The sequence below is a fragment of the Triticum aestivum genome, chromosome 7A (genome assembly GCF_018294505.1).
Source record: "Triticum aestivum cultivar Chinese Spring chromosome 7A, IWGSC CS RefSeq v2.1, whole genome shotgun sequence".
Taxonomy (NCBI): Eukaryota; Viridiplantae; Streptophyta; class Magnoliopsida; order Poales; family Poaceae; genus Triticum; species Triticum aestivum.
This window is the reverse complement of record NC_057812.1, coordinates 442,508,745-442,534,780: the sequence shown is the minus strand read 5'-3', so window position 1 is coordinate 442,534,780 and position 26,036 is coordinate 442,508,745. Positions and strand designations below refer to the sequence as shown.

The 26,036-nt window shown below is 44.6% G+C and overlaps 2 protein-coding genes across 2 annotated transcripts; one reads left to right on the top strand and one right to left on the bottom strand.

The window, feature by feature from the left end:
* Positions 1–13,334: 13,334 nt before the first annotated feature.
* On the top strand, positions 13,335–18,655 carry LOC123147453 (RNA exonuclease 4). Its single transcript, XM_044566701.1, has 7 exons — positions 13,335–13,684; positions 13,763–13,847; positions 17,107–17,215; positions 17,314–17,402; positions 17,474–17,538; positions 17,611–17,689; positions 18,116–18,655. The coding sequence occupies exons 1-7, from the start codon at positions 13,425–13,427 to the stop codon at positions 18,281–18,283; spliced, it is 855 nt and encodes a 284-aa protein (XP_044422636.1). The 5' UTR covers positions 13,335–13,424; the 3' UTR covers positions 18,284–18,655.
* A 1,985-nt stretch (positions 18,656–20,640) lies between these two features.
* On the bottom strand, positions 20,641–25,977 carry LOC123147452 (BTB/POZ domain-containing protein At1g30440). The gene is made up of 4 exons (XM_044566700.1): positions 25,307–25,977; positions 23,315–23,384; positions 21,846–23,072; positions 20,641–21,345 (listed from the first exon to the last, which is right to left on the bottom strand). Exons 1-4 carry the CDS (start codon positions 25,363–25,365, stop codon positions 20,770–20,772), a joined length of 1,932 nt encoding a protein of 643 aa, XP_044422635.1. The 5' UTR covers positions 25,366–25,977; the 3' UTR covers positions 20,641–20,769.
* Between the last annotated feature and the right edge of the window lie 59 nt (positions 25,978–26,036).

Genomic DNA, 26,036 nt, shown 5'->3' with positions numbered 1-26,036 from the left:
AGGAAATTGGTATCTTCAGCTCATTAGAGTTCAAGTGTTAGATTACATTTCGCGGGTGTACGTTCAGTGAGAGGAAACATTCACATCAAGTACGAATGCGTTTGTGTTGACTTTGTTAATCTCAAGATGGTGTGTCGCTCGGTCTCGAAAGTGCTCATAAAGATAGGATGTGTATGCGTGTGTTTATAGAGATATGTGTACGAGTGTCTACGTTTGTTTGCAGTGTGTTAAAAAAACTCATCTTGAAGTATATTTCTGAAAATATGTTCGGACCTTTTAATTCCAAATCTCTCCTCTCTAAGAAGGAAAGGTATTGGATGATGACGTGGAAGGAGTGTGTTCCATCAAAGCTCAAGGTTTTCCTATCGAGACTTGCTCAGCAGTCTCTACCGATGGTCGACTTACTTCATCATCCAAAAATGTCTATTGTCACTGACTGAGGGTTATGCAGGAGCAATGATTCGTGGAGACGTCTAATGTATATTGGTAGCAACCAAGCTCGACGATAAGTGTGGCTTGAGGAACGAGGAGGATTTTCGAACTCTAAGAAGGACCAAAGGTATTGGATGATGACGTGGAAGGACTGTGTTCCATCAAAGCTCAAGGTTTTCCTATCGAGACTCGCTCAACAGTCTCTACCGATGGTTGACTTACTTCATCATCGGAAAATGGCTATTGTCATTGACTGAGGGTTATGCAGGAGCAATGATTCGTGGATACATTCATTGCTAGACTACAATGTGGCGTGTTGCCTCTGAGCACTCAAGGATTATGATTTGGTTGATGTACTGACGGGCAATCACAAGCCGGATACCAAAAGATGGATTTTTAGTCTCATTGAGTCGTTATGGCGTGCTGCTTTTGTAAGAGTTTTTAGTAACCATTGGGCATTCAAGAGGGAAAAGCTCTACACGAGCAAAATTTTAAGAGCCTATAATCAACACATTAGTTTATCTTAAAGTATAGCGGACCAATATGTGGCTGGATGATTAGGAGGACAATGGTATCTTCAGCTCATTAGAGTTCAAGTGTTAGATTACATTTCGCGAGTGTACGTTCAGTGAGAGGAAACATTCACATCAAGTACGAATGCGTTTGTGTTGACTTTGTTAATCTCAAGATGGTGTGTCGTTCGGTCTCGAAAATGCTCATAAAGATAGGATGTGTATGCGTGTGTTTATAGAGATATGTGTACGAGTGTCTACGTCTGTTTGCAGTGTGTTAAAAAAACTCATCTTGAAGTATATTTCTGAAAATATGTTCGGACCTTTTAATTCCAAATCTCTCCTCTCTAAGAAGGAAAGGTATTGGATGATGACGTGGAAGGAGTGTGTTCCATCAAAGCTCAAGGTTTTCCTATCGAGACTTGCTCAGCAGTCTCTACCGATGGTCGACTTACTTCATCATCGGAAAATGTCTATTGTCACTGACTGAGGGTTATGCAGGAGCAATGATTCGTGGAGACGTCTAATGTATATTGGTAGCAACCAAGCTCGACGATAAGTGTGGCTCGAGGAACGAGGAGGATTTTCGAACTCTAAGAAGGACCAAAGGTATTGGATGATGATGTGGAAGGACTGTGTTCCATCAAAGCTCAAGGTTTTCCTATCGAGACTCGCTCAGCAGTCTCTACCGATGGTTGACTTACTTCATCATCGGAAAATGGCTATTGTCATTGACTGAGGGTTATGCAGGAGCAATGATTCGTGGATACATTCATTGCTAGACTACAATGTGGCGTGTTGCCTCTGAGCACTCAAGGATTATGATTTGGTTGATGTACTGACGGGCAATCACAAGCCGGATACCAAAAGATGGATTTTTAGTCTCATTGAGTCGTTACGGCGTGCTGCTTTTGTAAGAGTTTTTAGTAACCATTGGGCATTCAAGAGGGAAAAGCTCTACACGAGCAAAATTTTAAGAGCCTATAATCAACACATTAGTTTATCTTAAAGTATAGCAGACCAATATGTGGCTGGATGATTAGGAGGACAATGGTATCTTCACTCATCAGAGTTCAAGTGTTAGATTACATTTCGGGGATGTACGTTTAGTGAGAGGAAACATTCACATCAAGTACGAATGCGTTTGTGTTGACTTTGTTAATCTCAAGATGGTGTGTCGTTCGGTCTCGAAAGTGCTCATAAAGATAGGATGTGTGTGTGTGTGTTTATCTCCACTATTATTAAACAATCGAGTTGTGATAGAAATATTACATCTCAGCAATACATCTGGCATCTCTCAATGGACCGGATTGTCTCAATGTTATATCACATCATTTACCATAATCAATTAGCAATAATTACCATGGTCTACGCCATCATTGTTACGCAATAATTACCACGATCTCGCTTCAAACTAGGCCTATTTTAATCATATCAATTAGCAAGAATTACCATGATCTACGCCATCATATTTTTTTAACTCGGCCTTGTATGTCACGTACATAGAAGGAAAAAATATCAATTAGTAATAATTACCATGATCCGTGCCATCATTTTTTTGAAACCGAGCCTTATGTACTGTGTACATAGAAGGAAATAAGAAAAAGGCATGGCCCATATTCGCATGTAGGCAGGGACAAACGTGGAAACCAAATCACCCGTTTCCATGTTTGTTCGGATAATGGGATCAATCAAACCCGGACCTTGATTCCGATCGTTCCTTGACTTCCATCACTTCTTTCTTTTCGTTCACCTATTTGAATGTTCGTCGTCTTTGACGGCTCGACTCTTAATTTGACCTGGTCTTCTCGTCCCAAGGAACGAACGACGGCGATGTGGGCCAGCAATGCTACACGGGCACGAACTGGTACGAGCACGTACATTCAGTTCAAGGAAGCTTCAGGTCCTAAATCACTCACTAGATCCTAACTTCGACTGCTTGCATAATCAACTTTTAGTTCAAGGAAGCTTCAGGTCTTACCTTGGAATTTTGTTGCCTCTTCCATCCAGTACGAACATGTTTTCCAATTGTTGATTATTGATTGTACACAAAAAGTTCTCAATAATCTTTTCTACAATAGTCCAACATAATCAAAGGAGTCACTAAAAGTAGCCGAGGAATACCAAGGAAACCTACCGGCATGCTCGACACTTATGCCACCGCTCCCCTTTCAGCGATCCAATTTTCTCTCTATTTCATAACTCTATGATACGTGCATTGCACGTGCATACTTACTAGTAGAGATATGTGTATGAGTCTCTACGTCAGTGTGTTAAAAAAACTCATCTTGAAGTATATTTCTGAAAGAGAAAAATTCACCATAGGTCACAAAACTTGAGCTGGCTGACACTTAAGTACCACTACTTCAAAATACCCGAAATACAGTCCATCTACTTGCGCAGGGGGTTCACTTTGGTCCGTATATACGATTGGAGCTACGTATTTGCTGACTTGGCCGAGTCACCCGTTGCCAGATGTGCTTTGACTGCCACTTGTGCAAACCTGTCGGGAGGGGGCGTTAATGCTAGATGGCTGGAGGTTTTTTTTTTGCAAATATGCGCGCACCTGGTCGGACCGCACCCCACCTGGTCATTAAACGGCCCGCACCTGGTCGGACCGCACCGGGTCGCTCTCTCCTCCCTCCCGCAACCTCTCTGCTCCCGCACCGGGTCGCTCTCTCCTCTCTGCTCTCGCACCCTTTCTGCTCATCATCGCTGCCGAGGTCGGACGTCGTTGGCGTCGACAACGACTCCATGAGCACGTCGTCGGACGCTGAGCCGCCGCCGTCCGCGCCGTTCGGGAGGGGCCTGTGCGACGTGCCTCTTGCTCCTTCGCGTCGCCGTGATGATGCCTCGCCGCCCCTGTACGGTACGTCACCGTCGCCAGCAGCTCCTTTGCTCGATCTGTGCAATTTAGCTCCCGTAAAGAGTTCTTGGCCGCATCAATTGCGCGTAGGAGCTAGGGTTTGGCCATTCGTTCTACTCTCTGACGGATTGGGTGTGGGGTGGTAGGGTTTTAACAGTTTGTGAAGATCTTTCTGACAGGCCAAAAATAGGGTTGCTTCATGGGGGGTTTGCAGTAGGAGCTAGGGTTTGGCCATGTTTGCAGAGATCTGGAGTGGTTATGGTTCTTCCCCCCCCCCCCCCAATTTTCATCGGTCCAGGGGTCTAGGGTTTAAGCAGTAAAGTTTGCTCTTAGTGTCAGAGTGTTAATTGGACCCAAAAATTGTTGTAATTTGCAATTACATTGTGTCAGATTGACCAAAGATGGTTGCTTTTCGACCTGTAAGATCATACATTTGTTAATTGGAGCCATGAATCTCTGTTTTTCTTTCTGAAAAGGTAAAAAAGTCTGAATCTTTGAACTGTAGTCTGAAATGTCTGAATCTCTCTGTAGTCTGAAATATCTGAACTTTTTCAACTTGATTGTTTTGCAGGTCACTTAAGCAACCACTTCTCTGTTGAGGTCATACATGGTGGCTACTTTCTGTGTGCTGGCAAGCATAGGGGTTATCACAAAGGTCACTCCATTTGGTATGATTACTGTGACATAGATAATTGGACACCTAATGTTGTTGCCAGTCTAGTGGAGGAAATTGGATATGAGTTTGAGGGCAGGATCAGGGCTTATTGGTGTGTTCCTGGATTGACAATGTATAAGAATGGATTAAGAGAGATCAAGATAGGGGACAACACTATGACAGAAAACATGAAGGATTGTGTTCTAAATGGCAACCACTTCCAACAGATATTTCTTGATCATGATGAGAGCATGAGATCATATATTTCTGTTGTTCAAGCCCACTCTGATGATGAGGATCCACCAATTGTCAGGTTCAGTGGCATTAGGCCAAAGAAGGAGAATGCCCACCACCAGCAAGTAGAGCAGACACAGCAGTTGCAAGAGGAGCAGGATCAGCTCACTCTAGTGGAACATGAGCTGGCTCAGCATGATCAAGAGCATGATTCTGATCAAGAGCATGAGCAAGATGAAGCAGAGTCAGAAAGTGGAGCAGAGTCAGAAGAAGATGATTTCATACCAAGTCCACCCCAGCCTGGAACTACTTACCTTTCATCTCAGTTTGGGTTTAGGGCAAGGAAATCCTGTAGGTTTTTGAACATGGATGTAGCAGACACAGTAGTGCAGGATTCAGATGACGATTATATTCCACAAATTGTTGATTCAAACATTGATCCGTAGGATGATGATGACTTGTTTGACAAACATGTTGATTGTGAGAAGGGCAAATGACCAGCAGTCCAAGAAGAAGTTGATGATCCTACTGAAGATGTGGATATTTGTCTGCCATCCTCTGATGAAGATAAGGTGAAGCTGAATTTCAAAAGTTTTAGAGAGGAAGACCTGACTAAACCACAGTTTCAAGTTGGCCAGACCTTTGGATCTGTTGAGTTCCTTAGGAAAGCTATCAAAGAGTACAGCTGTCAGGAGAGAGTTGACATTAGGTGCCCTAGAAATGATAGAAAAAGACTGAATGCCATTTGTGAAGATGGGTGCCCTTGGACCTTGTCTGCATCATTTGATGGGAGAATCAACTGCTTCATGATCAAGAAATACAACCCAAAGCATACATGCATAAAGAAATGGTGTGTTAAGTCATTCACTGCTCCTTTTATGGCTGGAAAATATCTTGATTCTTTCAGAGCAGATGAAAACATGAACATGAAATTTTTTGCAAGGGTGGTTCAGAAAGATTGGAACATGACAGCAACAAGAAGCAAGCTTAGAAGGGCTAAGAGGTTAGTGAAGAAAGTTATTGAAGGAGATGAGTTGGAGCAGTACAACAGCATGTGGGATTATGCACAAGAATTCAGAAGATCAAACCCAGGGAGTTCTTTCTATGTGGGTGTCAGTAATGGCATATTTGCAAGTTGTTATTTCTCTCTGGATGCCTGCAAAAGGGGTTTCATGCAAGCTTGTAGGCCTGTCATTTGTTTGGATGGATGCCACCTGAAGACAAAGTATGGAGGTGTTATGCTGTGTGCTGTTGGCATGGATCCTAATGACTGCATTTACCCTCTAGCTTTTGCAGTTGTTGAGGTAGAGAACACTGACACATGGAAATGGTTTCTGTCAAATCTGAAGAGTGACTTGGGAATTGTAAACACAGACCCATGGACTATAATGTCAGACAAGCAAAAGGGCCTGATCAAGGGAGTGAGGCAGCACTTTCCTGATGCAGAGCACAGACACTGTGTTAGGCATATATGGCAGAATTTTCAGCAAACACACAAAGGAGATGTTCTTAAAAACCAGCTATGGAAGTGTGCAAGGAGCACAACACCAGAACTGTGGGCTGCAAGCATGGAGGAAATGAAGGTCATAAGCCTAGAAGCATACAAGTGGCTTGAGCAGCTACCACCCAACACTTGGGTTAGGGGCTTCCAAAGAGAATTGGTCAAGTGTGATATTCTTCTGAACAACAACTATGAGGTTTTCAACAAATATATTCTTGAGGCTAGGGAGATGCATCTCAGATCAATGATTGACAAGATCAAAACACAGCTCATGGTCAGGTTCTACAACAAAAGAAAAGAGGCAGAGACCTGGCCTGGCTCAATATGCCCAAAAATTAGGAAAAGAATTGAGAAGAATATAGAGCTGTCAGCTACATGCATGGTTTCAGGGGCTGGTGATGGCATCTTTCAGGTTGACAATAGGAACAGGACATACATTATTGACCTGAAGGAAGAAAGTTGTACATGCAAAAGGTGGGATCTTAGTGGAGTTCCATGTCACCATGCAATTGCATGCTGCAGACATGAGAGGATTGATCCTGAGAGTTTGGTGCACTCCTGTTACAGTATAGAAGCATTCAAGCTAGCATACAAACCCATTATCAAGCCTTGCAGAGATAGGAGTGAGTGGCAGAAGATGAATGGCTGTGAAATCAAGCCACCTGTCTTTGAAAAAAAGTAGGGAGGCCTTCAAACAAAAGTAGGAGAAAGCAGCCTTATGAGATTGAAAAGAAAGATGGAACCAAGGTGATGAGCAGACATGGAATCACAATAACATGTTCATACTGCCATGAAACAGGCCACAACATCAAAGGATGTAATCTCAAAAAGGCTGGCATTTTGCCAAATCTAGAAGAGAGAACAACAAGAAGGGGTCCAAGGGCCATTCCTGATGATGTGTCAGATGATGAAATTGTTTTGGCACAACAAGATGATGGCCAAGGTACACAGGAGGAGGTTCAGGTCACACAAGAGGATGGTCAACTTACACAGGAGGAGGTCCATGTTGATGGCCAAGTTACACATGAGGAGGCCCATGTTGATGGCCATGATACACATGAGGAGGTCATTTTCACACAAGATGATGAGGTCATTGTCACACAAGATGATGGAGCAGATGCACCAGTTGTTTTTCAGGCAAATTCTCCACTTTTGTCCCTTAATTTTGACCTCTTTTGTCCAGTCATTTTTGTTGTACTGATGTTTTCATGTGATGTTTGTTTTGTACAGGTGCAGGACTTTGGATTTACAATGCTTCATAGGATGCAACAATCCAGACCTGTTCCTAGAGAAGAACCTGAAATCATTTTGCCAGATTCCTCATTCATCTCAAATGCAGCCAGTTCTCACACTGCAGCACAGACAACAACAGCTACAAATGAAGGCAACCTGACCATGAAGTTGCTGAAGATGAAGAGAGACAAAGAAAGACAGATGGCAGCCAGGAGAGATGCAGCACTTGAGGCCATGAATGAGATGGCAGAGAAGAAAGCAGAGGAGGCAGAAGCAAAAAGGCAAGAAATTGTAAGGAGAAAAGTAGAGTCTTCACAAAGAAGAAGAAGAGCAGCACAAGAGAAGAAAGCTTTGGAATCTGCAGCAAGGAAGGAAGCTGCAGCAGCAAGAAAAGCTGCATTGCAAGAAGAGAAGGAGGCCAGAGCCCTTGAAGCAATGGCAGCTAAAGCAGAGGCAGCACTGAAGAGAAAAGAAGATCAAGAAGCAAAGAGAGCTATGGCAGCACTGAAGAGAAAAGAAGATCAAGAAGCCAAGAAGATACAACAAAAAGAGGCCAAAAGATTAAGAGTTGAGCAGAGGAAGCAGGCAGGACCAAGTGGACATGTGCCCAAGAAGCCGAAGAGAGTGAACATGTTTGATGAGTTTAGATGATTCAGTGCTTTTGCACTTGTAATTTTTTGGCAAAAAACTTAAATGAGACTCTTTGAAACTGTTGGAGTTGGGATGATTCAGTGCTTTTGCACTTGTAATATTTTGGCAAAAACTAAAATGAGACTCTTTGAACTGTTGGAAATGTGAAGATTCAGTGGCTTCATACTGCCATTCAAAATGAAAACTGTTGGAGTTCAAAATGAAAAGAAATCCAAATGAAAACTGTTGGAGTTCAGTGGCTTTATTATTCAGTTGGAGTTCATTGATTTATTCACTGTTGGAGTATAGATAATTAACTGCATAAAATTTAAAAATTAATACAAAAAAGGTTGGCCTGGGTGTCGAACCCAGGACCCGTGGTGTGATAAATAGGGTGCAATGCCAGTGTGATAGGAACAGTGCTTTGCTCAAGTGTTACTTGACAACCTACTTATTATATTTCCACTCCCCTCCAACCTACTTAACTGAATTTTTACAGTTCACTGAATTCAAAGTTATCTGAATTTTACAGTTGACCGAATGTAGTTTGCAAAGATATCTGAATTTAGTTTGAAAAGCTAACAGATTTTTTACAGTTGTCTGAATTTAGTTTGAAAAGCTAACTGATTTGATTATAGTTGACTGAATCTTAACAGTTGTCTGTATTTTGTTAAGACATAATTCAGTTAAGACATAATTCAGTTAAGATAGAATTCAATTAAGACAAAGATTCAGACAAAAATTCAGTTAAGATTCAAACCTTAGCAGCTACTTCTTTTGGAATTATTGCTTTACATAGCAACAAGAGAATTTTGGATTGTTGCCTTATATAGCAACAAGACTGCATCAACACCATTACATAGCAACAAAACACTTTTGGATTACTGCCACTTTTGCATCAACACAGTTTAGCACATATATAGCATCACATCCAGTTCAACACTTATATAGCATCAACAACCAGTTCAACAGAGTTCAACAGACAGAAATTACAAATAACTTATGTGCTTAATATACAAGCACACCTAACAAACTAATATTTTATAACTTATATGGTGAAAATCTGTATATTTCAGCATACCTAACTACTGCAACTGCATCTTCTTCATGCCTTCTACTGCAACTGCATCATCTTCAGTTCTTCAACTTCTGGAGGCGCTCCGAGCAGCGAACCTCCATGTCAGCTGCCACCTTCCTCTTCTTCTTCCTCTCTGGCTGTGCTGCGACGTCCTGTGCTTGCAGGGCCAAGACCACCTCCACCTCCTGCTTGACGATGTCAGGAACATTAGGAAGCAGCTCGATGTCAATGGGGCGGTGCTTGTCACCCTCCCTGGCGACCGGCGCCACCATGTGGACCTCCAGCTCGGGAACAACGGGCGCCGCCACACTGACCTCCGGCTCGTCGTCAGAGAGCACAATCACCTCCGGCTCCTCCCAGCCAGTCGACCAGGACGAGTCGGCGGCGTAGCCAGAGTCGTCGTTGGAGCCGGAGTCGTACTCTGAGTCGGATGAGATGTACTCGGAGACATCATCGCGCCCGAGGTAGTCGGGCTGGTAGTGGTCCCAGTAGGCAGTGTTGACAGGTGCGGGGACAGCCAGGTCGACGTTGTGGCGGACGCGCACCGGATCCGGCTGCCGCGGCGTAGTGGCGGACCGGTACATCCACCACCGGGCTCGTTGCCCCGGGTCGTCGGAGCGCGTCTCCTGCATCGCGAAGCGGAGGACGAGTGCATAGTGGATACCGTTGTGGTCGGGGCAGGCGCGGTCCAGCTCGTCGTCGGTCATGACCTTTAAGAGGCCACGCGCATGGTGACACAGCATCGAACAGCTGGGGAATCACTTCCCGATCTCCGCCAGGTCCACGCGCATGGCCTTGTCGTCGCCTGCGAGGTCATCGATGACCCTCTTCCAGGCAGGGTAGTTCTTCATGTCCGCAGCGGCGGTGTGGTGGTCGACGGCGAGGGTTTTCTTGCGTGGGGGTTTGGTGCGGGGTAACCGAGGCGACGCGGTGGACTGAGTGGAGAGTGGAGAGTGGAGTGGTGGGTGGGTGGGCTTAAAGAGCAGACAAGGAAACGGAAGAGGCGTGAGCCATTGGGCCACTAGCAACTGCTAAATAGCTACGTTAGTACCTGCCCTTGATCAAAGCACTACTACTTACCACACTGGCATTGCCACCAATGTTCAATACCACAGGTCCTAGGTTCGAGACCTAGGCAAAACTCTTTTTGTGTAATTTTTTTCTTTAAGAAAAATTTGGTACAGGCATACAAATTCAGTCATATAAAACAACTACTGCAGACATATAAATTCAGACAAATTTAGTCATATGAAACAGCAACTGCAGGCATATAAATTCAGGCAAATTCAGTCATATAAGACAGAGACAGTTAACTTCATTTTCTTATCTGAACCAACTTCAGTTTCTTATCTTAACCCACTTCAACTTCAATATCTTATCTTAACACAATTTAGTTGACACAAATCCAGGAGGAAAGATACAAAGTGGTTTTTTTACAATGACACAGATTCAATCAAATTCATTCAGCATGCCCTTCAGCTTCCTTATCTTCTCCTTGGTGGCCTCTTTGTGTTTGAATAGGTCACCAATCATGTACTCAAGCTTCCTTTTCTCATGCTTCAAGTCATCCCTCTCTTGCACTGCTTGGTCCCTCTCTTTCTCTGCTTTAACCCTGAATACCTGATGAATGTTGGTTACTGACTTGTCTGCAATCTTCTTCTTCTCAAGTTCTTCCTTTAGATCAGTCAGAGTAAGTTGTGTGCTGCCTAGTTGGCTCATTGCCTGCTCCTTCTCAGCCACCATCTTAGCAAAATCAAGTTTGAAATGCCTCAACTCATTCTCCATCTTCTTCTTCTCTTCAAGAACCTTCAAATTTTCTTCAGCACTCACAACATTCTGTCTGAGCCTCTGTTTTTTCTCCTCTTCATACATGGTCCATATAGTAGCTAGGCTCATCTTCAGAGCATCATGCCACTCAGGGTCAACCCACTCAACATATCTGCATTTGGGTACTTCCTAACAATTTAGAACATACAAAAAAGAGATTCAGTTAACTGCCAGTATTCAGTACTGTGCCTGATGATGGAACTTAAGACATACTACAAAGAGAAAAATGTTTAACAATGCCAAATGCAAAAAAAATTACTAACCTTTTGTGCACAAGCTAGAAACCTTCTGCCAGTATCAACAGATTCAAATGCCACATTCTTCTCACACAAAGATCCATGCCCACATCTAAAGCTAGGCAGATCTGTAGCCAAGCCACTCCATTCCTCATAGGATATTGTGGCAGGTGGCTAAACAAAAGAGAGACATTTGGAATCAATTGAGAGAGAAACCCTAGCTGAGAAACCCTAGAGTGGATTTGTGTGAGATTGAAGAGCACACTAACCTTGTTGGTCACTGAGTCATCTTCAGAAGAAGTGGGAAGATCATTCCAGGACACCATGGTTGCTGCTAGCTAAAGATAAGAAGGGGATCTATTGGTGCTATTGGACAGAGGAGAGAAGGGATCTGGTGGTGCACGAAATTGAAGATGAATGATGAGGAAGAAGGGGATCTGATGGTGGTGGTGGTGGTCGACTGGTGGACCAAAGCTACATGTAGAGTGCAAGTTGCTGGGTGGGTGTTTGCAGCAGGTGCAAGTACATGCTTGCTTTTGAGTTCAGTTGTGCTGAGATTCACTTACTTCATTTAGTACAACAATTAGTTTGCAAAGTTTGCAAAGTTAGTTCAGTACAACAATTATTTTGAAAGCAACAAGATTAAGTACAATGAGGTTAACTTTGCAAACTAAATTCAGTTAACCATAAAAATTCAGTGAACTGCAAACATTCTGTCAGAATTAGTTTAACTACACTTCTGACATGAAATACATCTGTCAGTTTTTTCAAAGCAATTAGGTCTAGCATTTCAAAGCAAGTAGGTCAAGCAGGCTTCACATTACTGACATATTATCCATTACAACAACCATTACAACTAAGCATTACTGAGCAAACAAAAGCAACCATTTTAGTATGCTCAGTTTACACACCTGCACCTATTGAATTAACAACACTTCACTTCTTCATAATTAAGGTGAAACACATCACACAAAGCACTATAACAAAACCAATCATCAGCTTCAGCAGCATCAAAATCTCTCTGCCTAACCCTAAAAGCATAGCAATTTGCTGCTTGGTAGCATACTTATTCTCACTGGAGCTGCCATAATTATCTCTTCCAGCCCTGCCTCTCCCAGCCATGACCCTTCCAGCTGTGCCTCTGCCTGCCATTGATTCAGTCCTCTGCCTCTCAAGCTCTTCCCTCTTGTCCTCAACAGCACCAATTGCATCTACATCAGCATCACCAACCAGACGCCTTGTTTCAACCAGATGCTGCACATACTCAAGCTCCCAGTGCCAGAAATCACAAGTGACCTGATTAATCAGTGGCAAAATTAGTTAACCAACTCCAGAAAATTATAGATTTAATGATTCAACTACTGCATTGCTCTAAACTACTGCATTAGTTAACCAGTTGCTCTGCTTCATTACTAAAGTGAGCTGACACGGCATGAATCTACTGAACTGGCACTTACATGGTGGTTCACGCACTTGTAGAAGATCCATCCATCGTGCTCATCGGTGCTAGACCGGTAGAACCTCACCTGCTCGCCGCAATCCGGGCACCCGATCAGTGGTACAGCAACGGAGCGGCCACGCAGCGCTGAGTGCATGGAGCTGGAAGACGACATGAAGGAGGAGACAGAGGAGGCGGAGGAGGGCGTCGGCAATGGCTGCGGCGGCGGAAGGCGACGGCGGCGGCGCGGACGGGAGTTGGCTAGGGTTCGGAGGAGAGGAAGCGGAGAGCGAGAGGATAAGGCAGGGCGACCAGGTGGGTTGCGGGAGGGAGGAGACAGGAGCGACCCGGTCCGGGGTGCGGTCCGACCAGGTGCGCGCATTTGCAAAAAAAACCTCCAGCCATCTAGTATTAACGCCCCCCCCCCCCCCGACAGGTGCTGCACAAGTGGCGGTCAAAGCACAGCTGGCAACGGCTGACTCGGCCAAGTCAGCAAATACGTAGCTCCAATCGTATATACGGACCAAAGTGAACCCCTGCGCAAGTAGATGAACTGTATTTCAGGTATTTTTAAGTAGTGGTACTTAAGTGTCAGCCGGCTCAAGTTTTGTGACCTATGGTAAATTTTTCTCTTTCTGAAAATATGTTCGGACCTTTTAATTCCAAATCTCTCCTCCGGGTCGGTCAAAAGGTCCAAAGCCCAAAAGCAAGAAGCAAACAAGCCCAAACCCTTTCAAGGAGCCCCCCAACCCCAAGCAGCCGCTGCCGCGCCGCAATCGTCCATGGCGGCTCAGCCGCCGTCTTCCGGCTTACCGGCGGCAGCCGGAAACACCAAGCGCACCTCGAAGCGGAAGCCCAAGACAAAACCAGCCGCCCCCTCCGCCCTAAACCCTAACTGGGCCCAGCTCCAGTCCAAGCTCCCCGCGTCCACGTTCCTCGGCAAGCGCAAGCGCCCCGCCCCTTCTCCGCCCCCTGAGCCGTCTCCTACCCCGGAGGCAGCGGAGCTGAGTTTCAAGCTTGAGCCGACCTCTGACGACACCAGGTGAGTGGGCCCTGCCAGTTAGCTTCCCTTGTATGCCGCTTTGAGACGTTTGGGCTTTGATTTGGTGGTGGTGGTCAGCTTGACGAAGGCGTTGGCGCTGGATTGCGAGATGGTCGGGGTTGGGGCCGGTGGCAGCAAGAGCGCCCTCGCCAGGGCCACCTTGGTAAACACCAATCACCACTTTCTTTTGTTTGGTTTCTTGTGTATTTACTTGGTACAGTGCCATGCTTCATTGCTAACTATGCCATGCCAATGGTAAGCGCTTGGGATGTACGGGATTTCTTGTTGAATTGAATGGGAAGAATGGGGTTCGAGGAGCTGCGCAGTCTTGAGACAACTGCATGTATAATGTTTTGCATTTCGTGCGGAATGACATTTTCTTCGAAGGGCTTATCAAGTTGTGTCTGGCATAGGATCTAAAGAAGCAAGAGCACCGCAATTAGTTGGTTATTAGAAGCATCCCAAAAGCGTCTGGGTCGAAATATGACTTCCGAATTAAGTTCCGAATTGTTGATGCGGCCAAAGGTAGTGGGGTTGCCATATGCAAAAAGGAACCCATAACCAGAGCTTTGTAGCTATGTGATGTCTGGAACTTTCGGGCTAGAAGGTGCTTTTGGCAACTTCAGAAATCAGATTGATGCCACATCAGTATGTTTAGAAGTTGGTTGCTTTATTTGGCTGCAAGAAGATGTTGTAAGCTTGAATTTCGAAGGAGTAACCAGTACTACAATATTTAGGTATTATTAGTTTAAATACCTTGGCGCAGTGGTAAAGCTGCTGCCTTGTGACCAAGAGGTCACGGGTTCAAGTCCTGGAAACAGCCTCTTACAGAAATGTAGGGAAAGGCTGCGTACTATAGACCCAAAGTGGTCGGACCCTTCCCCGGACCCTGCGCAAGCGGGAGCTACATGCACCGGGCTGCCCTTTTTTAGTTTAAATACCTCTTAATTAGCTTACGTTCCTTCTAGTAGTAATGTATCGTGATTGTTACATCATGTGTTAGGGTAGGTATAGTGGTCATCCATGTCAACTAAAGATGACAATAAAAAAACATATTATACAATGGAATACTCTTGGTGTTATGTCTAGCAATTAGTGTTTGATGCCTCTAAAATTTGTGGTGATTGCTTCCTCAAATCCAAAATGCAAGTCTGTTACGACATGACAGTCTTCAAGACAGTGCTTTGACCATCAGTTTCTAGTGTCTGAAATAAAACCATTATTACATTATAGAACTGCATTTCATCATGATAAATCTAGTAAGTGCCTCTTTGCTTCCATCGAAGTTCATAGGAATTCTAGAGGATTCCATTCCATAGGAGTTTTTCTCATTGGGCTTGTTTGCTTTGTCGAATTGGAATTCATATGGGTCCAACCTAATGGAAACATCTCTTTATTTTAGTGACAACTACGTCATGTGATTAACCATTCGGGGAAAAAAAATCCTATGTTGTTTCCTGTGGCGTAACCAAGCAACATCAGTTACACATTCCTGTATGATTCAACATGTCATGATCCAATTCCTATGTTTTTCCTGTTTCTGTTCTTTTAAAATCCTGCGACCAAAAGGCCCTAATATCAGTTTGATATTTGTGATGTTACTAATTCTTTCTTTATAGATGGTCAAACTTATAAATGAATTCATAACATTTTAGGAGTGTTTGTACTCTACTTTTTCCTACAGACTTGGATGCATATACAGTTAGCAGTAGCAATCCTAATATTCCACTACATATATATTAAAACACCTGCAGTTTGTTACAGCTAAGAGTAATTCGTTAAGTTCATTTTTCTCTGGCGAAGCTCAAACCCTGGTTACGTGGAACTAACCACTGACACATACTCTTGCTTTCTTCTGTTATGACCCTGTCGTCCATCATTACCCTTCCTTCCAATGTCTGTGGAGGGTTAACACTCTAGAACAGTAACACCCCCTGCCAAGCAGTTCCATTGGAGCAAATCCCAGGCAAAGCTCGTCTGAATCCCACATATACCCCCGCCTTATCCGAATACATCATGAAATTAAGAAGGGAGAGGGGCGAGCGTGGCCTATGCAGCCATCATGAACATGAAAAGAAGCAGCTCTGAACCAAGAGAAATCTAGAACTCTGGCAACATTTTGTATCATGAACAAAATATCATTTCATTTTCTAGGAAGGAGAGAGAACAGAGACATGAAGAAAAATTGTAGTACTCAACATTTTGTATCCACCACCACAAACATGATCCATTACCATCTGGATAAAAAAAAATCATATTGAGAAAAAAAAAATCTCTTGACCAAAACGATCAGCACCTAGGGTGTAGAATACCTATTTTTACACCACTACACCATATTTTTACGTTCCATACATGTTGTCTTACATCGAAGTAAATAAGAACATACGAAAATGTATATCGGCCGTAATTTTTTACATGACATAAAATTACAAACGTAAAAGCACAGCATAAAATATACATATAAATGCAACTTTGTGCTTTTATGATTCATATCTTATTTTTCTTATGCCATTTTTTGCGTAGTGAACCAATATGAAGGTTCAAAATATAACGATGTAGCAAAACCGTAGGTGCAAAGTAACTTAGTCTGCACCCTGGGTGCTCAATAGCATTGTACATATAGGCTATAGCTGCGGTTTGCTGCTGGCGTTGTTGGAGCCTTCTCCCGTCTGGTGAGACCCACGTGTTTGGGATGTGTTTGTGTGTGTGTGTGTGTGGGGGGGGGGGGGGGATAGAAACGGCGTGGAGGATTTCCCTGATAAAGGCCACGTGAGGAGCCCTCCTCGATGTCTAGCCGCGGTTCAACGGTGTTGTTGTTGGGGCCCGGCACCAGTCAAGCGAGATCCACGTGTCATGGAGAGAAGGGAGCAATGAGGTCCCTCCCTGACAGCGGTGGCACGTGTGAGCCTAGCGATGGTTCGGTTGTGGCGTCATTGGAGCCTGGCTCCAGCCCGGTGAGATCCACGTGTCGTAGAGAAAGGGGAGCAGTGAGGATCCCTCCCTGATAGCGGTGGCACGTGTGAGCCTAGCCATGGTTTGGTAGTGGCGTCATTGGAGCCTGGCTCCAGCCCGGCGAGATCCACGTGTCGTGGAGAGAGGGGAGCAGTGAGGTACCCAGCTGGGTTACACGAGAGTGGAGAAAGGTGGGTCGTGTGAGTGGGAAAAGAGAGGTGGGTCATGTGTGTGGTACATGTTGATGCAGTTGCACTCGTCATTATCAGCGGGGATCAAATGACGGTGGTGGGGAGCACCTGGTGTAGGGTTCCGGTGGTATGTGCCGGCGGTGGTGGACAAAGTAGATGTAGAGTACAGTGTGTATTGGAGGACGATGAAGAGAGGGAGGTCTATGTATTGGAGTTCATATGCTGAAATACTTTTCTTAGTATATTCGTACCCTCTAATGTTATTCTGCTTTCTGTTAGGTTAATTCCTTTGGCAACGTAGTATATGATGAATATGTGCGACCAATGGAGCGAATTGTGGACTACCGTACCCATATTAGTGGGATTAGACCTAAGCACATGAATAAAGGTAATGTCATTAGTATATTAGCACTATGTGTTATTATATTTTTCTGTTGAGGTTTGCTATTTGCATGGGTCATGCAACACCATTTTATGATACTACAGCCAAAGATTTCTCGATCGTTCAGAAGGATATAGCTGAGCTTATCACAGGAAGGGTTCTTGTTGGACATGCCTTACACCATGATCTTAAGGTTGTTACGGATCTTAACCCCATTCGTGAAGCACTTTGTTATGTTGTCTAATGTGGTACAATCTTTGCCAGGTCCTGCTACTAGGCCACCCAAAAAAGGACATAAGAGACACCTCAGAATATGAGGTTTTCCGACGGTTAGATGGTCTTCTAAATATCTACTCTTACTAAGATTGCTTAGCACTGTAGTGACATGTGTTTCAATTTAGGGAGGGCAAGCGAAGATCGTTGAAAGATCTTGCTGCTCAAGAACTTTCTGTTAAGATACAGCAGCAAGAGCACTGCCCGGTATGTGTGATACTGTACTCATAATGTATTTTTATATGGTGTTTAAGCCTCGAGTTCAGTTTTGAGCCCCTCAACAGTATATTTTGGTTTATTTTAGCCCATTCCAATCCTCTTTTGCTTCAATGACTAATAAATCAGTGTCGCGCCAACAAATTGTGTTAAGTTGAACTAGAATGATTCAGGAGCTTACTAAACAACATTTAATGTTGAGTGCTTGATTATACAAACGCAAATAGACCAGGGGCTTATTATGAAATTTGTCTTGTTTATCAACTATGTGATTGGTTCTTGTGATCCATAGCTTACCACTCGTTCACATAGCCACTTGCTAGTAGACTGAAAATTCATTATCCTAGTCTAACACTTTCCTGCTCATATTAGTTGTGTCCATAACTAGTTTGCATGGTGATTTTGGTAACCGTATAGATTGAGGATGCTCGCGCAGCAATGTTCATTTACAAGAAGCACAAGAAAAGTTGGGAGAAGAACAAGAAAGAGCAATTCAGGTTCAAGAACAAGCAGAAGAAGCGAGGCAGTAAGAAATCTGCTGAAGCCAATGAGAAGGACCCCAATGTCCCAATAGTTCTACTCTAGGAAATATAGATGTAGGGGGCCAGGGCCAAGCCAGTGTCGTTCTTAACATGGATTTCACGACGCCAAAGGGTATGCCGTCGTGTGGGAATTTCAGATGACCCTGTCAAGAACTCCAAGATCAGCACGCCAACCTGGGAATTTTCTCCAGATGAACCATGAACTTGGGTACCATGCCGGACCGGGTAGATGGATATCTGTTGATTCTGATTTCTTTACGCCGCATCTGTTTCAGGGATTGATTGAAAATTGTGTGGTTGATCATTCCCCACATCACGTGTGACGAAACTTCGCACTTGCATGCGGGTTCTGTAACAAGATATTTACATGATCAGCTGAAAAATGTCGCAGCCGATAATATTTGGTTGTTGGTAATTGCATTTTGAGTACTTGGGTTGGCTTATAACTAGAGTAGATGGCACGTGCACTCATCATAACCGGTGCGAGTTGCACGTGATCGAGTCCCACGGCAGAGCCCCATTGTCAAACCTTCACGAACTGTACGGAGGAAGAGTGGACGCTGAGATCGGCGATCAACGGCAAGTGGGCAAGTGAACCACCTACGAGGAACGTACAAATCACGTGTGAGGTACAAAGTTGAGTCATCTATTTTGGAACTGAGGGAGTAGGTCCTGGCATCCCGCAACTCGAGCCGTGTCACCTGAAAGAAGTAGGTCGATGCCGGTGATGACTGCGTCCTCACGCATCGTTTTCCTTTCTTGAAGGCGCCTTCATATATCTTGCTTACTATCGCTCTAGTCATGTTAGGGCATTTCTAGCTAATCCCTAAAAAATAATCTCCATTCAAGTAAATCTTTAGGCCCTCTTTGATTTGAAGGATTTTCAGAACGTAGGAATAGAAAATAAAAAGGATTTGAGTGGCATGTCCACTTGAATTCTATAAGATTTGCATAGAGTGTTTGATGCTATAGAAAAAACAAAAAAATTGTAAATTTTTTTGGAGTGGATGCTTGATTTTCAATGAAATGTGGTTCACTTGATTTCATAGGAAAATTCCTATAGAATTCAATCATGTGAATCAAACGATCAACATAGGAAAAAAAATCCTAAGGATTCTAACCCTTTAAAAATTCTATGAAATTCCTTTGAATCAAAGGAGCCGTTATGCTCCACCAAGTTTTGATCGGTTCTAACCGATCCACTAAACTTAGCGAAGTAAAATATAAATTTGCATAAATTTAACCTAGTTTCAACCGAAATTTGCATACATTTAAACATAAATTCAATATAGTTTTGACAATCGAACATTAAACATAAATTTAAATTTAAACTACACTAGACTACTCATCGGCCATAGTGGAGGTCGAGCCAATCTTTCTCAACAGGCCACCGCTGGTGAGACATGGATCCGGGCCGCCACTCCTTGAGGTCGAACTCCTACTCCTCCATGCCTTCCTCCTCGCCGCCTTGCACCTCATCGTTGGAGATGACGATGACCTTCCCGCCATTGTCGGTGAATATCGCCCGCTTCGCCTCCACGAGCTTGGGGTGCTAACGGCGGAGGTCCACCATGCATGCCTTGTCAACGGCCTCCGCCTTGAGGCGCTCCCTCGCCTCTCGGTCATCCCGAGCCATCGCCGCACTCACCACACCCGGCGCCAGTAGGACGAGGTGGACCGGCGCCGTCCCAAACGGGAAGTTGAGCCTCACGGTGGCGCCATGGAACCGGACTTGCCACCAGTCATATTCCATCGCTGCGAGCTCCGCCGTGTGGAACGACCCGACCCACTTCCTCGTGTGGGTCTACCGGTCGGTGATCTTCTCTACCCATCTCCCCCGCGCGCGCTGTCGGACGCCAATGTATGTCCTCTGCGGCGCCCGTGACGGAGCGAGGTCCAGAAAGTCGGCGAACCGGGCGGGGGCCGGCGGATCGGGCATGGCGGCACGGATCCGTACCGCGGCGGCTGAGGATAATTTATCCTCCTCTAAGGCAGATTGGGGATCGTCTAGGTGCTGGCGCATTTTTACTCCTCTAACCAGTTATTGGGGATTCGGTTAGAAATGCCCTTAGATGGTGTTGGCCTGTTTGTGTTGCGTTCGGTGTTGGTTCATGTTGATTTTCGGCCTTGGTTTTTCTTATAAACCGGTAGCTCTGTATTTACTTTTTTCTCTTAATGAAATCCACAGAGCTCCTGCCTTGCTCGTAAAGTAAAATAAAAGAAGTGGGCAAATATCCCGATCACATCTAGGGAGGACTGCCTACCACTACCGATAGGGACGGGACACATTAATCAAGATGAACTAGCAATCCTAGAGACGAGACACATGATACAAGATGTTACCGCTGCCACCATGGCCATGCGTGCGTAATATACAGGGTGGCTGTCAAAAACTTAGAATGAGGTCTCAACAACTCATTTTCTTCTTTCAGTTCTTCGTTCATAGGTGGTGGTGGTATGTAAAAAGCATCTAACAAGTTCACCGGCAAAACACCAAACTCAGAGTACAGAGTAACACAAGCGATGTTGCTAGGCCTCTATGGACAGGTTCTTCTTGTGTCTGCTCAGCTTCAGCCGGGGTGTGGCATCAACTTTCACCACAGCCAGCCTCTCGTCGTCGCTCGCCGTTGTCACCTTCGCGGGGGTAGCATCCTTGGCGGTGCTGCAGATCTGCGGCCTTGTGCCAAGGGAGAACAGCCTGCCCTTGCCGGCGCTCCTGCTGCGGCCCAGCCTCGCAATCTCCTCCCGCATGGTGGAGCACTCCTTCTCCAGCTCGGCCACCCGCTGCTTCATGCCGTCCATGCCCTCGCGCAGGGCCTGGTTCTCCCTGGCGGCCAGGGGCCAGCCGACACCGCCACGGTGCTGCTCACTAGAGGTTGGCATGCCAAGCTGCCTCGATCCGCCCTCGAGGTTCTCGGAGATCATCAGGCACTCCGCGATGGAGCTCCGGAGCTGCAGCTGCTCGAAGAAGAGGACCTGCACGATGACCCGCAGGGGGAGACGCTCGTTCTGCGCCGCGTGGGTGCAAGCCTCCAGAGAGAGCTTCTGGCAGTCCATCACCCGGCAAAGCTCTTCCTTCTCCGATTCCGACAGATGGGGATGCGCCTATGTACAGGAGCAGAAACAAAACATAAACAAACATTAGCAAGGTGAACTTATGATTGATGCCACATCAAACATTACTAGCTACCTGTCGATGCCATATCAAATATTACAGATCAAACATTACTATCTATAAGCTTCGTTAACAGAAGGTAAAAGGAAGAATAGTAAGCAGTAAGCACCACCTTCATGCAACCTAAATAATGTTTCTGAACCTACTCTACTATTTCTTCAATAACCTCTTTATCCTGCGGCGCAAGCTGAATGATCACAAACCTTTACTGTACTATCTAGTTTTACTGAGAAAAGGTTTTGGAACTGAAAACAGAACAGCTATCCACCAATCCTTTCAAATATAACTCGACAAGAAGTTACAAGGATAGGAAGAACTAAGTTATGGATGCTAATCATGATTTGCCTGACTTAGGATATGCAAAAGAATTCACCTACCGGTGTGTTATTGTGTCATTGGAAACAGGGAGCAGAAATAAAAGAGTGTTTACCTTCAGATAGATGTCAACGGCGCGGTAAAGTCCATCATCTATTGGCCGAGCATAGTCTGGTATGGCGGCAGCCAAAGACACAAACTTTGGCAACTTTAGGTTGGCATCTGGTGCAACTTCAGCTAGGTAGCCGTCGATCAACTTAGCAACCATAGTAATCGGCAATAGAGATGGAGAAGCCAATAGGTGCCCATCTTCGCCAATGCCAGGAGAAGCTCCACCAGTTTCTTGATCCATTGCCAAGAAGTGGTCAAGAATCCTATGTACGCAATCCACATCATAGAGCATTTCAATGGATTCAGACATGTTTGTTATTAGAAGATCTTCCAGAGTGGCCTTATCAAGCTGCAAACCTATCCGACGCTCCAAGTTGGACATGCAGGATGAGCTGGCTTTAAGGAAGATCGCTGTGCGCAGAAGGCCAAATAACAGCTTGCAAGATGTAACACCCCTTTGGAAAGGTAACAGCCTATCAATCTCCTCAAGAAGATACCTTTGCTCCTCTTCAGAAGGCATGGCGGTTAAAGTTGACACTGAAAGGCAGTTACTGACATCGCTAATGCTTTTGCGCCGATTCAGACCAGGTAAACGCCTTTTGGCATAATGGTTAAGGGATCCAACAATAATGTCCTGATTGACGCCTCGGTATTCCATAGCTGAGATTACCTTCTTGTATAATGGAAGGCTTAAGCATGACACATCATCATACCACCAATCTGAACTGCAATTTCTTGGCCTTGCTCCAGTGCTAATACCATTCCACAAGAAGCTCCCTCCAGGACTCTGTGTGGGACCACCATACTGGGCGACAGGCCAGCCAAATACATCGGGATCAGTGCTTGATTTAGTTGCAACTGAGTCTATGCACTTCTTCACAACTTGCAATTTTTCAGCAAGATCAATGACGTCATCGCAAGTATGAAGTGCCTTGATTGAATCTTTCCAGCTTTTGAGAACTGTCTGGGTAAGGAAGTTCTCTGTCTGCGCAATCAAATTTCCCTCGGCGATCTCTTCAGTCATCTCAAGATACTCAGAAGCGCAGCGAAGGTGCACAACATTGGAGGAAGTCAATTCAAACTTCACACCATAGCAGAACCTAGCAGCTAGTTCAAAAGCCTTTGCTCCCCCAGGAATATCAGATAGATCAATGGCACAGCTATCTTCTCCCTTCTCAATTTTCTCTCTGATGAGACGTTCCAGAAGGCCACTCTTTGATAATAGAGGAAACTGTAAAACAGATATCAATTGTTACAAGGTAATTTACTTCATCCTCCGCAGACATTTACATCTATTTTTTGTCTCTAAACAAAGTTGTACTAAATCAAAGACACTTATTTTGGGATGGACAGAGTAGTATGCACATATTGGTACTAGAAGTTTCCCAGAATCAAAGTAAAAATCGCACAATGCTAACAAAATTGTGTGAAAACACATGAAAGCCTTAGTGAACTTATTAGTGAATTTTTTACCTTGTGGAGATGAAAAGATTGTTCCCCAACCACCACAGTTATATCACTGGGAAGGCCAGTAGTGCAATACCTACATAACAAACATATTTCCATTAGTAATTTTCTGTTCAAACAATTTAGTTTATATAAAATAGTGTGCTTACACAGTTATAAGTTATAACTGTAGAGCATGAGGAAGTACATGAATATAAGTGGGAAAATTATTCCAGCCAAACCACATGAGATAATATTATAGATAATTTTAGTTTGTTGTACACAATCATGCAGAGCTTGAATGAGCTGCATTTAGTTCGGCCATCTATTCTAAAGTGAACATGAGCTCAATGTAGCAATTGAGCCTCGCTTGGGTGGGGGTAGATGTACAAACTCACTACCCTCCATGTCTATCCCTATTTCTTTTCTACTATTTCAACATGTAATTGTTCCTACATGTTCCAGCATTTTTGCTTCTTGGAAAAACATGGTATACTTTGGTGATCTTTGAGCTCATCAACGGAGTGAACTAAACTTAATGCACTACATAATCCAGCTGAATATCAACATCTTACATCAGCCCTAGCTTGTCTCATTAAGTTGAAAAATTTAGGGATAAAAAGGCCATGTGTTATCATGAATATTGTTCCAAATATTGGCCATGTGTTCAACCAGCATCTCGGTCAGTTAATCGCTACTCGGTGGGTCACCGAACAGCCGATTAACTGATTTCTTGGCCAATTAACTGGAAAATTCGCCTATTTGTCACTACTCAGCACCCGAACGATATGGTACTAGTTACCGATATCTTGAACATTGATCACGACCAGCTCCAAGGCACATTAATGTGCTTGACTTCCTAATTTCTAGACTGTATGCACACAGAACATGCACTAAAATATCCATGGTCAGAATTGAAAATAATAATCAAAGTTCATATGTCACAATTGTTTCTCTCTCTTGTAAATACAGGTTAGATGTATTTAGAAGTGTTGATCAAGTGATGTGCCTAATAAAGTTGGTTCTAAAAAAAGATTGCACTTAAATAGGATACAAGAGACCAAATAAGAGATTAGCTATAAGCCTTCTAACCGTAACCCAAAAGATAAAAAAAATCTCAAGTTTCAGATTTGTAGCAGTTTATTACATATTCCAGGACCGGTATCTGACGGAGTAATGCTCGGCATGATTGTGACGAGAGAACAGAATTTGGAGGCATCAATATGGCACATTTAGTGTCCAACATGTGCAGCTCCAGCAAGTACTGAACATAAGAACGGCCGGTCCCAAAAGTCAGGCGAGAGCGAGACAATATTTCTCATGGAAAGGGGGAATAAATGCTAATCCAGGACAGGCATTCTGCTCCATTTACCCACCACTGCCTTGATCTCAATAACACCCAAAAATGGTAGTATAAAAGGTAGGTTCCATTTTTCCACGAATAGATGAAGTCGTCCAAACGGTACGAGCATTGAATGCATCGAAATGACAGCCTTAGCATAATGATATTGATTAACAGGCTGTCTTTAGGTAAATAACTGGTAGTGAGTCCTCCCAGAAAGTTGCATCAGCTTAAAAACAAAAACGGTTGTAGTTTTCCTAGCTGGCCTGGGCTCGATGTTTTGATTAGAGCCTTCCATCCAGAAGGAGTTGGTTAGCATATTATAATCAGTACCCCAGATGAGGCCAACAGGAAGAGGTTGGGCCATGGATGATGCATGGGAGCTTCTAGTACACACATATGGCACCTATTCAATTATTTTTCTAATTCCTGAAAGAAGTAATGGCAGGTACATTTCCTATCGTGCCCAACCTCACACAGACAAACACTCCAATGTCTACGGTGGTAATTATGGCAGCAAATAGAGCAAGTAATGAAAACATTGCACGTATTAAAAGGTGAAGCAACTTTAATAAGATGTTAAAATTGTCATTTGCAACCATGAGGAAATGTGCAGGCTAGACATGGCAGAGGATCATGTTGGGGGAAATGAAGAAAGAGAGAGAAGCTGTTCATACCAGTCTTGACCCTGCTTCCTGAATACATCAGCCCTTGATCCCAGCTTGAGGCAGGCCATGTTAGGAGTCCCAGGTTCCAGCGGACGCCGCACTACATGAACGAGGCGGCCGGTTCCTTGGGATCAAAGGCAGAGAAAGATTCCGCCCCCCCGCACACACCAGAACCAAATCCTCGAGAAACCAAGGGAAAGAAAATAGAAAAGGAAAGCACTTTCCCCACACAGGAACACGCACGCAAAACCTCAATCTAGCCCAAAATCCCCCGAGACGTTGCTGCGATGTGGAAGGCGAAGGGCGCCCAGATTACGCGGAGAGGACGCACGAGATTGCACATCCACTGGTGAGGAGAGATTCCGGCGACCTCTGGAGACGTGGAAAAGAAGGGCCGGCGGACCTTTGGATAACTGTGGTACCTAACTAAGCCCACCCGCCGAATTACTCCTGGATTCTGCCGCCCAAGATCCCGACTCAACGAAGGAATAGACCGTCCCGGAAGAAGAAGATGAGGAAGAGAGGTCGATGACCAGTGGTTTGTTGGTTTGTTTGTTTATGGGGACTGGAAGTGTGGGGGAGTAGGAATGTTGTGGCAGGCAGGGAAGGGGATCCAAGAACATTCTCTTCTTTGGCTCGGTGTACTAGTACTAGTAGTCCTGCCGTGGTGTGGATTTGGGTGGGCTTCACAGCTTCCTATGGAGAAAAGGACACCAAACGGAAAGGAGACGGGGAGGGG